Here is a 16,446-nt window from a genome sequence, read left to right as displayed (position 1 = left end):
ATGCTGACTTTAATGATGGTGCTTTCTGCTAAATCTCAGTTTTTATTTCAGGGCCATGTTTTTAAGAAGGTGGTGTTGGTGATTTACATATGTGGAAATATGATTTTCCTCGTGATATTCTTATCTGCAATCAACCAAGTATGAGCAAGCGAAGACTTTTTTTGTGGGCCTGGGTCTTATCGCAACAAGGAGACCTGAAGCTTATGCTGACTACCTGGAGTATGTTTTAATTTGAAGACCCATGGGCATGGCAGGAGAGGAATTCTGAAGTCTGGTCTATCTAGATTATATTTATAACCTGTGCATTGATGCTAATCAAGCCTTCAAGTGTTAGTGGGCATCTTAAAAGGGACATTGTACTTGAGGTGACAAGGAGTCTCAACATCCCATGCCAGATTTAAAACAGTAACCTAGAATGATTAGCAAATGAAGGTAGGTATTTCAGGCAAAGGATAAATGGAGATTGTATCTTTGGGGACAAGGCAGGCTTTGTGTAACCCAGGCTGGCCTCCAACTGACTGCATAGCCAAGGATAACCCTGAACCTATCTTTCTGCCTCTGCTTCTGGGTGGTGGGAATACAAGTGCGAAAGCAACACTATATCTGATTTTCAGGGGACTGTAACTTTCATGACAATGCTGCTGTGAGTCCTGAAAAGGAAACATTTATGTTGACTAGTTTTCTTAGAGATCTTAGAGTTTTAAACATCTTTATATTTTGTTGCTTTTATGAACACACACCCACACACCCACACAGACATCCCAAACAAAGAAAACCTACAAGAACAAAACATGTTTTCCAGTCCAGGCTTTGGGACGTTTTCTTTGCTGTGTGTGTTCCATTACTTCTGGTTAAAGGTGGAGATGTGGTTGATTTATCTCGGTATACATTTCATTAACATTTAATTATATTATGAATATTGCATTTTCCTTGTTAGCAGTGAAGTGCAAGTAGGCATCTTATTCTGAGAGATACCATTTATCTTTTCATCCATGGAGCTGGAACAGCATTTTGTTTTTTTTCAGCCCTAAGATTAGTAACTGTAGGAGAGAGAGAGATCAAAGTCATGAATTTCACATTTGCTAAAACTCGCCGTTGTGAGAGTGTCCAGCGGGTGTTCTCGTCTCTTGTGAAGGTAAAATAACATGGATGGGTTCCCTTGGAACATCCTTGGTGCTCTAATAATTCAGCACGGGGCTGTGCCGTTTTCCTTTCTACACACCATTTCCAACCCAATGCTTGCTATGAGGGCTTACAGCCAGTGGGTGGCGCTGTAATACCAGCGGATTTATTTGTTCTTTTTTTTTTTTTTTTTTTTTTTTAAATGGGGCTATTTCCTTACACTCTAAGGTTCTTAACTTTTTTTTCTTTTTGGGTTAGGATAATAGGTGCTAGAAACTTAGAGACTGGTGCTATTACATTCTGATTTGATTTTTTTGCTTTTTTTAAAAAAATATTTATAATGATTGTTTGATGTTTTCTTTTATATTCCTCAAACCCTGTAGCAAATGAAGATAATTTTCTTAGGCAAAGGCAACAAGTGAAATTGGACATTTTTAAAAAATAAAATAATTGGGAGGGTATATTTTATTTCTTTGGGTATTCTTTCCAATTATGATATAATTTCTACTTGGCCCTAGGACCCTATTTCTGTCTCTGAGTCATGATCTCAGCATCATGTTTTTATTTCTAACCAATAAAGTGAAATTTTTCTTTTTTTTTTTTTCTTCACATAGATCTTAGTTAAAAGAAGCTTAGAGTTCAGGTAGGAATTTCCTGTATTCATGTTCAGTGGGTTCCATGTTACAGTTTACGCTATCCCCAGAGAATGCTTTTATTTTACGAGAAAAGGGGCTGTAGACGGAGTTCAGTTGTGTGATGCTTGAGTAGCATCTATGAGGCCCTGGCTTAGCACTGGAGAAGCCAGACTCTCTGAGTAACAATTTAATGCTATCTGAAGACATTTTCTTTCAGTTTTCCATTATAAGCTGCTGACGGCCAAAGCATCTCTCTTAATAAGTCATGTTCAATAACTGAAGAGAAAACTTCTTTTCAGCAAAAGGTGGAATTTGCTTGGGCTCTGTTTCCAGATAGGTGAATTTTCTGGATTTCCTACTTCCATTCTGCATATGATTTGAGTTCAGTTAGTGCTGTCTGTACACTCCTGGGTTTGGGACCACAAGCCACACCCTTAAAGAAAACTGACTCAAGCTGCGTGTTGGAGGCATACACCTTTGATCCCAGCACTGGGGAGGCAGAGGCAGGTGGATCTCTGTCTGGTCTACAGAGCAAGTTCCAGGACAGCCTCCAAAGCTACACAAAGAAACCCTGTCTCGAAAAACCAGAAAAAAAAAAAAAAAAAAAAGCTGACTTACTCCTACCAGAAGCCTGTCCATAGGTCCTCAGGGATGGGTTGCATGGAACTCTTCCCACTCCATGCTAGAGTACCAAGTTGGCTTAATGTTGTGCAGGCAACAGGAGTTCATGACTGGAGTGGTCCTGTTGACTCCCGAATACACTGCTTTCACCCTGTTCCTTCTTCCTCAGGCTCTGGCTCTTACAGTCTTTGTGCCTTTTCCTCTGAGATGGTCCCCAAGTCTTGGGAAAGGTATGATATGGTGTGATATGGATGGTCACTTGTGGCTGACCACTTCACAGACCCTTACTCTCTCACTTTGACCAGCTGTGAGTTTCTGCATAGCATATTCTTTTTACAGGATGCTTGCTTAGGTTTGCTCCTCCATCGGCTTGTGCAAAGGAAATCTGTGTTCCCTTGGGAACACGTTACACCTAGCATGCCTGTTGTTTCCCTGAGGAACACATTACACGCCTTCAGCTCCCTGTGCCTTTTCTCCACAAATCACAAATGCTGCTTCTTGCCCCTCAGGTTTTCTTCTTGTTTCTGTAATAAACAATATGAGTAGTTAAAAATACATACATACATACATACATACATATATACATATATATGTATGCATATATAGATACAAACATATGTGTGTATATATATATCTATATATCTATATATATTTTTTTGATGAGAACAATGGCTAAACTAGATGATTTTCTGTGTTTAGGCATGTTGTCAAGAACAGCCTGTAAAATCATGTTTCCTTAAAGAAGGGATGTTCTTTAAAATAGGGATCAATATGGTTTTCACGAAATAAAAGCATAGGCTATGTAACATGCATAAAGTGAGTCCGATTTTGTTTCTGTTAGTTTCCAGTGTGAGGAGATGAAACCAGGACATAGGTGGCCTATAACTTGTTATTGAATATGTGAATCATATTTGTGTTAGCACTTCTCAGTTTGTGTCAGGATTTGGAGCTGTAGGTTAGGTGACACCTCATCTTCCCATATCCGGCTCCCACCCAGGAGGCTGTGGGAAGGATAACACAGCAGATGCCAACCAGGAAGCCGTGGGGGCTGTGTGGCTCTTGGCTGAAAGTCTATTTATCTATGTATTCTAGTGAAGTAAGGGGAAGCAAAGAACAAAGGCCCTTGTTCAAGATAATCCATTATTAATGGAACTAGAGAAATGCTTCTTTTAAAAGCTTGTTATAAACCGGATCAGCCTCCACAGCTCCCAGGTCCATTTTCCTTCCTTGTCTAACCCTGTATCCACAGCCTCTGCACTCACCCACCTGCAGTGCCTTTCTGTCCTAGCCAGAACGGGCAGACTTACGTTTTACTCAAGTTCTTTCCCTGGTGCCTCCTTGTCCTGTTCCCAACACTGTTCCCTCCTTGTCCTGACCATCTTTGTAAGTGAGTGGTGGGATGGGATGCAGCTGTAAATTAGAAAGGGCCAAGGGCTTGGAGGCCTGAGTAGCCACATTTGCTTCTGAGTTCTGTGCTCATGGCAACATCATTTGTCTTCTGTGAGTCCTCTGTGTCACCCTCAAAACCCTATCTCACTAAACTTCATGAGGACTGAGCAAAGCGATGCCAGCCAAAGGTGCTTACTTTGTACCTGTTGTTGGTGCGGTCTCTGCCACTTGGTTACAGTGCTAAACTTTAATAGTTTTGTATGTGAAATGTGTACTTTTTTATTATAAGAATATATGATGCTCATCTTGAAAACATTGTGCCAGATGAAATAGTCCAGACACAAAGGACAGTTTATTGTGTTGTGGGGCCCAGCAAGATCAAATGTGCAGAGAGCCAAGGTAGAGTGCAGATTAGTGGTTGGAGAGTGGGTAGCTAGGGGATGGGAGCTGTTATTTAAGGAGTATGGTATTTGTCTGGGAACAGATAGTGATGATTGTACAACTTTCTGAATGGTTTTAATGCACTGTACTCTGCACTGAAACATGATTGAAATGGGAATAAACAAATGAAAACTAAGAAAAATGTTCACTGTAGCACTGTTCATATCAAATGATGGGTAGCACAGCCCACATGCCCATTGACAGATTGTAGAATGTACATACAGTGGAAAATTGTTCATCCATATGATAAGGCACCGATACCTGCTATAATGTGAATGAACCTTCAAAGTATGCTAAGTAAGAGAAAGCAGAGGCAAAGGTTAACTATTGTATAGCTCCATGTATGTGGAATATTCACAACAACTAAAGCAGTAGAAGCCAAAAGAGTATTGATGCTTGCTTAGGGGCTAAGAGGAGTCGGAGCATGGGAGATAACTCCTTAGTGGGTGTGAACTTTTATTTTGATCTGACAAAATGTCTCAGAGCTTGATAGAGGCACAAGATGAATAACAAGGATTGTCCATTTTAAGACAGCTAAATTTTGTGCTGTTTGACTTTTCCTTCAGTAATACTGTTGCTCTGGGATTTATACCATTGGGTGAAAAAGATCCAGAGGTCGTGCTGGCCATAAACTTAGTTTCAATTTAGTCTCCTATTTTCTTGTCAAAGAAGTTAATGTGATTATATACTGCCTGGTCTTATAACTCTGTTTTTTTGGGGTGAGAATGGTCCAAAAATATACTAAGAAATTTTTCTTTTTCATATGACAGTGTATTCACATATAAGGTGATTACACTGTGCTCTGCTTCCCGCAATAATGTTTTAGCTTTTCACTCAGACCCTGATAATGGTGATCAGAATAAATTTCCTCAAACCATGGATTCTAAATACCTGATGTTCACTGACCCTATATCTTGATGTTCAAAAAACGTTTTGAGTAAGTCCTTTCCCAGCCCCCACAAACAGACAAACAACTTATGTAAACATCGAATCTGTTAGTTTCTAGAGTAAGCAGATATACTAAGGTTCTGGTAAGGAATGTACACTCAGGGGGAAGTTTCTGTTTGGAGACAGGGCCTTGTTTTGCTCTGACACTTCAAGATAGTGACAACCAGTGTGCTGCTGAGTGTCAGGGATCCAGCAGAAAATGAGCAGGTTTTCTGGTATAGAAGCTCGGAAAGCAACAGCCATCAAGGATAGGTTGAGAAGATCCTGTGGAAAAAACGTTTGGGGAAGGGAGGCCCTAATTCCTGCTGGATTGAATGTCCTACGATGACTTTATACTTGGAGGTGAATGACTGAACGCTTCTCCCTGTGGTGCAGTACAGGAAAAAGACCGTCTGGTCTCTCTACTTTGAACCGTGTAGTTGAGGCTGAAGCAAGAGCACCTGGGAGGCACAATCTCTTATATGGCCAGACCTACGAGACCCACTAACCAGCTGTGGCATCCAGAAAGCCAAAGCACAGAAATCAACAGCATCTTTCCACATTAGTCATGACGATGAAATCTGAAAACTACAGTTCTCTTCACAATAGCACCAACAAACAAACAAAACAACAACAATAATAAAACACTTAACAAAAGAAATGTAAGACTACATGGAAAACTAGGAAGTGCTGCTGGAAGCAACCAAAGAGAATCTAATGGAATGGACATAAATATAGTGTTTTTGGATCAGAAAAGAATAATGTAGCTGTTGGGACCCATAAAGATGGCTCCGATTTATCAGTGTTTCCCACTTAGCTCTACAGTCAACACAGGTATGGCCAGGCTGCCAGCTATCTCTTTTTGTAGAAATTGGTAAAACTGACCCTAAACTTTCTTTAAAAAATACTTTAAACTTATGTATAAGTATGCTGGTATGCAAATGTGCATGTGGATACCCACACATTGAATGCTCCTGGAACTGGAGTTACCGGTTGTGAACTGTCTGATGTGGACACTGGTCATCAAACTCAGGTCCTCTGGAAGAGTAATGGGCACTCTTAACCACCGAGCCATGTGATGATATATTGTTTTTGATTTAATAACGCCAGCCTGGGGAATCAGAATACAAAGCTAGCCACACCAGTTAGACATAGAAGCTGGGCAGTGGTGGCACACACCTTTAATCCCAGGAATCAGAAGAACAGAGGCACATGGATCTCTGTGAGTCCAAGACCACTCTGGGATAGATGAAAGTAAATCAGTCTAAAAGACTAATGGAACTCACACGTTTAATCCCAGCACTAGAGAGGTATATAAGGAAGAAGCAAAGGGTCTCATGTGAGATTCAGTTTCCAGTCACAGGGAAGACAGGATCTGCATTTCAGCCTTGGCAGAGGTAAGAGCTGTTGACTTGGCTGCTTTGCTTTTCTGATCATCAACTTGAACCCCAATATCTGTCTCTGAGTTTTTATTATTCACGTTACAGAGCCATGTCTCCAGTCTCTTACCCTAAACTTTCTGTGCAAATATAAAGGATCTAGAATAACCAAAACACTATGAAAAAAGACAGTAATGGAGGACACACATTTCCCAATATTAGAATTTATGAAACCATAGTAATCCAGGCAGCATGATCTTGGCACAGGGCTAGGCATTAGTTAATTAAACACAATGTGAGCTCAGAAGTAGAGCTTCACATTTATGATCATCTGAAAAATTACGTTATGGTGGGTGTTTTCCCTGCATTTATGTTTCTGTACCATGTACATACCTGGTACTGGGCAGAAGATGGTATTGGATTCCCTGGAACTGGAGTTACAGAAAGTTGCTACCCTCCATGTGCATTAGGTATTGAACCCATATCCTTTGCAATAGCAGCCAGTTCTCTTAACTGCTGCCATCTCTTTAGCTTATATAAACATTTTTAAAAGGCGCCAAGGCGCTGGGTGTTGGTGGCACACGCCTTTAATCCCAGCACTCTGGAGGCAGAGGCAGAGGCAGGTGTATCTCTGTGAGTTCCAGGCCAGCCTGGTCTCCAGAGTGAGTGCCAGGATAGGCTCCAAAGCTACACAGAGAAACCCTGTCTTGAAAAACAAACAAACAAATAAACAAAAAGGCTCCAATGCAATCTGAAGGAAGATTATGTGACATTTTCAACAAAAGTGCTTAGAAAGCCAGGGGTATATGCAGCAGGATGGCTTTAGACCTTTGCCTTACACTGGAGACAAAGATTCATTCAAATTTGATCATAGACTTTAGATAAAAGCATAAAACTAATTTCCCTGGCTTTGGATTAAACATTAATTCCTTAGAAATAACATCAATAGCCTAAAAGATGAAAGAAGAAAAACTGAAATAGAAAAGTTTTCTGCTTCGAATGACAATATCAAGACTATAAAGACCAGGTAGGCATGATAGCTCATGCCTGGAATTACAGTATTTGGAAGGCTAACGTATGAGTATCACTTTGAACTCCAGGCCAGCCTGGTTACCTAGTATGACCCTGTCTTAGTTAGGATTACAATTGCTGTAATGAAACACCAAGACCAAGAGCAGACTGGGGAGGAAAGGGTTTATTTCGCTTACACTTCCACATCATAGTCCACTGAAGGAAGTCAAGACTGAATTCCAGCAGGGCTGGAACCTGGAGGCAGAGTTGATACAGAGGCCACAGAGGGGTGCTGCTTATTGCCTTGCTCCATATGCTTTGCTCTTGTTAATAGAACCCAGGACCACCAGCCCAGAGACTGCACCACCCACAATGGGTTGTGCTTTTGTGGAATATCCCTTTACACTGTGTGAAGATGTGTCACAATGATTAGTTTAATAGAGAGTTGAATGGCCAATAGCTAGGCAGGAAGAGGTTTAATGCAACTTCTGGGGATAGAGAAGACTTAGAGAGGAAGACAGGTGGGGTCACCAGTCAGACTCAGAGAAAGCAACATGAACAGTATAGAGAGATGAGGTAATGAGTCACACGACAGAAGTTAGATTAGAATAAGTGAGTTAATTCAGTTTAAGAACTAGTGGGAGAAGTCTAAGCTAAGGCCAAGTTTTCACAATTAATAATAAATCTCTGTCATTTTTTTGTGAGCTGGAAGGCCAAAGAAAAATCTGTCTTCATGTGGTGTCCAAGGGGGACTTGAATATCCAAACATAGGGCCTGAGAAAGCTAAGAAAAGTTCTGGACAAGGAGCTGGATGTGGCTTTCTAGTACTGCAGTCTCTCAGATGGGCGGGTGCTCAACTTACAGAGGTGCAGCCATTGGCTGCTGCCTGTGGGTTGGAGCCAGCCACTCGCACTATTCACCAGTGCTAAGCTGAGTCTCAGGATGACTGACATGGTAGTTTAAGATTTGTCTCACACATTCAGAGAATGCTACAGGTGCTTAGTAAAGCCATGTCCTGACAGACAAAACCTCTAAAAAGGTACAGTATGTTTAAAAGTATGCTTAGATGCTGAAGAAAAAAGGAAAATGGGTATGGACAGTCATAGAAAAAATAGCTTAAAAATAATAAAGTCTTTAAAGAGTAAAGTAATACAAAAAAAGCTACATAAAGATGGGAAATACACAGGGCATCAGGACCCTGTGTGGTACTTTGTTGACTTTGAATGTTTTGAGTGCTAATGAACAGAGAATGACAGCTGCTGAGAGACTTTGGATTGTGGAAGAGATAGCTAAATTAAAACAGCCTAAATACTTTAGGAATGTCTTGACTTCAAAATGGAAGCCAGACAATGTGTTGCATTGGGGGAAAGGTTATGCTTTTGTTTCCACAGGAAATTAAAAGCTATGGATTCCTTCAAAGTTAATTGAGATCATTTTTGACTAGGGGAGACCTCCTGAGGATCTTGGCTACAGAAATGAGGGGGAAAGCCAAGAAGACTACAGGACAGATGATGTATAAGCTGATCCCTTGACATGGGAACAGCTCTGAGACCAGATTAGATAGATTTTATTTATTTATTTGTTTTTTTTTATTTTTATGTATTTATTAGTTCCAGTTAGGGAACAAGCTTGTTTCACATGTAAGTCCCTTCTCCCTCTCCTTCCCCTCACCCTCATTCCTCCTCCCCCACCACCAGCCCACCCCCCACTCCATCCACCCACCACTCCCTAGGCAGGGTAGGGCCCTCAACAGGGGATCTGCAAAGTCCACCAAATCTTCCTGTGCTGGTCCTGGGCCCTTCCCCATGTGTCCAGGGCCAGAGTGTAACCCTTCACGTGGGATGGGCTCTCAAAGTCCCTTCTTGCACCAGGAAAAAATACTAATCCACCACCCGAGGCTCCCTGGAGTGCAGAGGCCTCCTTATGGACATCCATGTTTAGGGGTCTGGATCAGTCTTGTACTGGCCTCCCCGACAGCATCTGGGGTCAATGTGCTCTCCCTTGTTCAGGCCAACTGTTCCTGTGGGTTTCTCCAACCTGGTACCCCTTCGTTCTTCATTCCTCCCTCTCTTCAACTAAATTCCAGATTTCAGCTCAGTGTATATCTGTGGATGTCTGTCTCTGCTTCCATCAGCCACTGGATGAGGGCTCTAGGATGGCATAAAGAGAAGTCATCAATCTCATTTTAGGGGAAGGGCTTTTAGGTTATCCTCTCCACCATTGCCTGGATTGTCAGATCGTGTCATCCTTGTAGGTCTCTGGAGATCTCCCGGGTTCCAGATCTCTTCTCGGACCTATAGTGGCTCCCTCTAATATGGTATCTCTCATCCTGCTTTCTCTCCTCTGTTCTTCCCCCAACTTAATATTTCTGCCCCTCCATTTCCTCTCCTCTACTCCTCTTCTCTTGCTCTTATTGTAGCAGCTCCTTCCCCCCTAGCCTCATGCTCCCAATTAGTTCAGGAGTTCACGCCACTTCCATTCCTGGGGACCATTTATCCCTTAGAGTCCTTCATGTTTCCTAGTTTCTTTGGTGGAGGATTATAGGCTGGTAATCCTTTGCTCTATGTCTAAAATTCATATATGAGTGAGTACATACCATGTTTGTCTTTTTGTGACTGGGTTACCTCACTCAGGATGGTTTCTTCTAGTTCCATCCATTTGCCTGCGAATTTCAAGATTCCATTGCTTTTTTCTGCTGAGTAGTACTCCATTGTATAAATGTACCACATTTTCTCTATCCATTCTTCAGTTGAGGGGCATCTAGGTTGCTTTCAGGTTCTGGCTATTACAAACAATGCTGCTATAAACATGGTTGAACATGTGTCCTTGTTGTAGGAACATGCACTATTTGGGTATATACCCAAGAGAGGAATGGCTGGCTGGATCTTGAGGTAGACTGATTCCCATTTTTCTGAGCAACCGCCATACTGATTTCCAGAGTTTTTTTTTTTTTTTTTTTTTTTTTTTTTTTTTTTGAGGGGTTTCGAGACAGGGTTTCTCTGTGGCTTTGGAGCCTGTCCTGGAACTAGCTTTTTAGACCAGGCTGGTCTTGAACTCATAGAGATCTGCCTGCCTCAGCCTCTTGAGTGCTGGGATTAAAGGCGTGCACTACCACCAACAAGGACAAGATAAATCTTGTTGGCTACAGAGTCCTCACTCATGATTAGTGTTACATGCCATCCTTTTATATGGCATGGATAGAGACTTATATTACAGTTTGGTTATGCAGTCCAAACTTAAAAAGTTGACAGATGCTTTTTACCTGCTCAAACATAGAATAATAAAAAAAAAAATCTTTAGCTGACTTGTGCACATCACACATTCCATACTTGTGTTAATACAGGTGTGTGTGTGTGTGTGTGTGTGTGTGTGTGTGTGTGTCCTTTAAAAGCCTGTGCCCTGTGCATTTTCAGAAAAAAAGGATCAAACATCAATAAAGACAAGTAGCCCAGATATGCAACCTCTCAGAATGCTTCTGTTACAGTTTCCTCAAAATTGTGCATTCAGTACAACTTTAAAGCTGCTAGCTGAGATTGTCTAGCCTCATAGACTATCCATCCAGAAACTCAGATAAACCTTGCACTTTCCCATCACACTGAGACTGGACAACAGCTAGCTCTCCCAGGACATGACCATTTTCCCAATTTTCTCGGGGTCCCCTAAAGAGGCCATCACCCCAGAGAACAGGAAGAGTCTAGAGAACATGACACCCACATTTCCAAGAGGTGGCATGAGTAGTTTTTGGTCATTCATTGGGTTATGGGTGTTTGTCATTGTTTAAGGAGCTTTGTTAGAAGTTGTTATTGGTCATGGTCAGGGAGGAAACTAAGCAAAGGAAATTAGCTTCAGGGATCTCATTATGAAAAGAAAAAGGGAGATACAGAAATGATAGGATAAAAGGGTAGATTATTGAATTTTCTTTCTTTTTTTTCTTCAGATTTTTTAAAATTTGAATTAGAAACAGGATTGTTTTACATGACAATCCCAGTTCCCATCTCCCTCCTGTCCTCCCCTACCACCCCCTCCCCAAACTATAACCCTACCTATCACATATCCTTTCTGCTCCCCCTGGAGCAGAAGTGTTCCCCTTTCTCCATATCCTCTTCAGCATTAACTGTCATTGGTGTTTTTGATTTTGTCCATTCTGACAGGAGTAAGATGGTATCTCAGAGTTGTTTTGATTTGCATTTCTCTGATGGCTAAGGATGTTGAACACTTTCTTATGTGTCTTTCAGCCATTTTAGATTCCTCTATTGAGAATTGTCTATTTAGTTCTGTACCCCACTTTTTAATTGGGTTGTTTGGTGTTTTGGAGACTAGCTTCTTGAGTTCTTTGTATATTTTGGAGATCAGCCCTCTGTCAGATGTGGGGTTGGTGAATATCTTTTCCCAGTCTGTGGGCTGCCTTTTTGTTTTGCTGACTGTGTCCTTTGCCTTACAGAAGCGTCTCAGTTTCAGGAGGTCCCATTTATCAATTGTTGATCTCAGTGCCTGTGCTACTGGTGTAACATTCAGGAAGTAGTCTCCTGTACCAATTAATTCAAGGGTATTTCCCACTTTGTCTTCTAAAAGGTTCAGTGTGGCTGAATTTATGTTGAGGTCTTTGATCCATTTTGACTTAAGCTTTGTGCAAGGTGATAGGCTTGGGTCTATCTGCAGTCTCCTACATGTCCACAACCAGTTATGCCAGCACCCATTTGTTGAAGATGTTCTCTTTGTTCCATTGTATAAATTTGGATTGTTTGTCAAAAATGAAGTGTTCATAGGTGTGTGGGTTGATATCAGGGTTTTCAAGTCGATTCCATTGGTCTACCAGTCTATTTTTGTGCCAATACCAAGCTGTCTTCAGGACTATAGCTCTGTGATTGAGCTTGAAGTCAAGGATGGCTATACCTCTAGAAGTTCCTTTATTGTCCAGGGTTGTTTTGGCTATCCTGGGTCTTTCTTTTGTTTCTCCATATAAAGCTGAGAATTGTTCTTTCAAGGTCTGTGAAGAATTGTGTTGGGATTTTGATGGGGATTGCATTGAATCTCTAGATTGCTTTTGGAAAGATTGCCATTTTTACTATGTTGATCCTGCCTATCCAAGGGCATGGGAGATCTTTCCATTTTCTGGTATCTTCTTTAATTTCTTTCTTTAGAGACTCCAAATTCTTATGGTGCAGGTCTTTCACTTTTTTGGTTAGTGTTACCCCAAGGTTTTTTATGTTGTTTGTGGCAATTGTAAAGTGTTACGATAAATCTTTCCGCCAAAAGCTGCCTGAGCCCCACTGCCACGTGTGTGCTTTATGCCAGCCGTTTGCCTGAGTTAGGCCCAAATGAATACACAGAAACTTGTATTAGGTTCAAAGCTGCTTGGCCAATGACTAGGACTTCTCATCTGTTAGCTCAGTCTTAATTATCATAAATCTATATATGTTATAAGACTTATCTTATCGGACGCCTTAATGGCGTCCCGCCTTGTCGGTGGATCACATTGTGCTGCAGGAGCCGAGGGGAAAGAGGGGTGCTTCCTGTTTCTCCTTCGCTTAAAGACTCCTTCCTGAGTCTCCTTGCTATGTCACTTCCTGCCTGGATCATCACTTCTCTACTACATTTCCCAGAATCCTCTTTGACTCCTAGTCCTTGCTTGCCATTGGCCAAACACTATTTTATTCAACAATCAATAAGATAAACATACAAAGAAGTACATTCCCCATCAGTAATGGGTGATGTTTCTCTGATTTCTTTCTCTACCAATCCATACCACCCTGAACGTGCCAATCTCATTTGAATTTTCTTTCAAAAAGCAACTATTATTCCTAAATTTATTGTGGATTTTTGTATATTGATACAAATTTAAGGTTATTTTTGCTATACTGTATTATGTTTCTATTTCTTGTTTAAGGTGCTATCCTTTGCAGCTCATTTAAAAATAGTAATGTAAAGTTCTAGTCCTTGAAATCTATTTGGGATAATAAAAAAATACAGGTTAGTAGTCTATGGAAATCAAACTTATAGACATGTTACCATATTTTCAAGGTCAATCAAAGACATATTTTAAATAGATATATGGTCTTCAAACACTTCAGAGACCTACAGAATATGGCATTTTAATGTTTTAATAACATAGGGGTTTTTATGACAGTGAGACACATCTGCTTCTGGAAGCACCAGTTTACTCCAAAAGTGGATGATGGACATCACAACACCTCCATATGGAGTTTGTTTCATTTGTGGCAAAGTTAGACATTGGGCCAAGAAACTGTCCTGGCCTTGACTGCTGAAAACATCCTATCCAAATTGAACAAGCAGGATACACAAAAAAAGGCAATGGCTGAACTATAGTGGGAAATTACCAATACGGAGTCAGGTAAAAATACAAGGGTATTTAATAGGGAAAAGCCTTACTTACAGAGCGACCTAGCCAGTCGGCGTGGCAGCTGTCTCTGTAGCAAGCCCAAAAGTGAAGCCGAAAGAGAAATGCAGTCCCCTGAAAGTCTCACTCTACGTCAACCTGACCACGCCCTCGCAAGAGTGGTCAGGCACACCTGTAGCCAGCCCCTAAGTAGGTGTGGCTACAGCTTCCCCTACAATTCCCCTTTTAGTCTAAAAGAGGATTAAAACTTAACAATGTAAAGTATCCAAAATTAACAATCATAAAGGTAAAATATAAGAAGATACAATAATCTGCTTATGTCACATCCTAACTATCTATTTTAACTAAATCCTAAAGTCATCTGAAAGAGGTGTCCAAGCCTGAACACCTCCTTCCAATCCCAACCATAAACAATAAGAAGCTATCTCTAACTAGGTATATACACTATCCTAAATAACAACAATGGGGAAAGGGGATGTAGCATTTTCCAAGTTACTTCCTGCTGAAATGGGACGGTGACATCCTTGTGGGGTCCTGTAGGAAGAAAATGTTAGTATAGTGAAAGTCTTGAATGGATTGTATCCAGCCCATGTTAGATGGGATTTGCTTGATTGAAGATCTCGCTTGAACTCCTCTACTTGATTGAAGTCAGTACCCGAAGCTCTGACCGGAGTGTCAGTTGAAACGGAGCAAGTTGGATCCAGTGCAGTCAAGGAGGTGTGGCCCATTTTCTTTCTAGGGTGTCCAGGGATTGCTGTCAGTCAGGTCTTCATTGGCTGTGTGGGACTCAAACATAAACAGTTAGCAGAGAAATGTTTGCTTGTGATGTACACATACTGGGAAAGGCAACCATGGGAGAACAACAATTATGAGTGGGTGTACACTTTGAAAGAAAGATCCCAGAAAAAACAAAGACAGTCCCCAAATTCTTCTTTTATTCTGTATTACATCAATTGGCTTCTTGATACAATACAGAAACTCTAAAGTTTAGTTAAATAACGTGCTTGGATTTTAGAGGAGGAAAGCCAAATCCACCTCTAAATCTAGCATTGGTTTAATTGAATAGGGACTAGGAAACAAAGAGAAATAGAGTTCTCTGAGAGACAGCTGTAAAGTTTACCATATAGCACATTCCTTTTTTTTTGATGGTTATAGCTATCTTTTCTTCTTAAGTATCTACCCATGCAGTGTCCTTTGCCTTCTGGAGATGAGTTTTCCTGTGAAGATAAAAGCAAAACACTTCCCTTTCCTTTGGGGGGTTTCTATTCAGTTTATGAGATATACCTTAGCAGAATACCTGTCATTTGTCCTCATCGAGAGGTTTTTTTCTTTTTCACTCGAATCTTGATCAACTTTGATGGTATCCAAAGTTTTTCTTCTCCTGTGGAAACCAATACAAAACCCCTACCCCAGTGTAACACATGTCCTGGTTTCCATACAGAGGTTAGTACATCTTTGAAGTATACTGTCTGATTCAGTTCAGTGGTTTTCTCCATAGTCCAGTGTCTTTCTGCAGCTGTTTGTCCTTTCTCATTGGAATTAAGAAAGTTTAGTGTTAATAAAGCATGTTAATAAAACATAGGTTATACAACCTATGTTTGGGGGTTTTAGTCTTCAAAGCTTGTTTGTTGAGCATCTCCTTAAGTGTTCTATTAGATCTCTCCACCACTGCTTGTCCTCTAGGATTGTGTGGTATACCGGTAACATGCTTTATGTTATAATATTTGAAAAATTGTTTTGTAGAAACATATGCTGGAGCATTGTCAGTTTTTATTTGTGCAGGTTTACCCATAACTGCCATCACCTCTAACAGGTGTGTAATAACCAAATCAGCTTTTTCAGAGTTAAGAGCAGTAGCCCATTGGAACCCTGAGAATGTGTCTATAGTATGATGTACATATTTCAAATTTCCAAACTCTGCAAAGTGAAAGACATCCATCTGCCAAACCTCATTTCTCCGAATGCTCTTAGGCTTACAACCTGCTGGCAATGGAGTTTGATTTTAAAAGGAACAAGTAGGACAGTTTCTCACTATCTCCTTGGCTTGTTGCCAAGTGATGGGGAAGTCCAAAGTCCAAATCTTTGCTGTTTACATGATGTTTCTTATGAAATTTGGAGGTTTCTAGCACACTTCCAATTAATAAATGATCAATATCATCATTGCCTTGTGCTAGTGGGCCTAGCAGACCCGTATGGGATCTGATATGTGTAATGTATATAGAATTACTTCTGTTCCTGATAGTTTCCTGTAATTGTAAAAACAGAGAAGTTAATTCTGTTTTATCAGGAACAAATTCTTCAGTCTCAATGTGTAACATGACACTCTCTGCATATTGAGAATCAGTAACTATATTAAGAGGTTCTGTAAAATCCATAAGTACCATGAGAATTACATATAATTCTGCCTTCTGTACAGATGTATATGGACTTTGAACTACTTTACTTACCTCACCTGCTTTACATGATTTGTTGGCATCAGTGTAGAAGGTAAGAACTCCAGAAATGGGTGTTTGTCTTACAATACGTGGAAGAATCCAGACTGTTTTTTTTTTATGAATTTAAT

At 40.7% G+C, this 16,446-nt stretch overlaps 1 protein-coding gene across 1 annotated transcript in view; it reads left to right on the top strand.

Moving 5' to 3' along the window:
* Window positions 1-4,354, top strand: part of Frrs1 (ferric chelate reductase 1) — a 44,671-nt gene extending 40,317 nt beyond the window's left edge. The window contains exon 16 of the mRNA XM_027395595.2: window positions 52-4,354. Within this exon, the coding sequence (XP_027251396.1) occupies window positions 52-144 (93 nt within the window). The 3' untranslated portion in view covers window positions 145-4,354. The remainder of the gene's footprint in view (window positions 1-51) is intronic.
* Window positions 4,355-16,446: the final 12,092 nt, after the last annotated feature.

This window comes from Cricetulus griseus (assembly GCF_003668045.3).
Source record: "Cricetulus griseus strain 17A/GY chromosome 1 unlocalized genomic scaffold, alternate assembly CriGri-PICRH-1.0 chr1_0, whole genome shotgun sequence".
Taxonomy (NCBI): Eukaryota; Metazoa; Chordata; class Mammalia; order Rodentia; family Cricetidae; genus Cricetulus; species Cricetulus griseus.
Note: the sequence above shows the minus strand (reverse complement) of the source record. Positions and strands in the feature narration are given on the sequence as shown.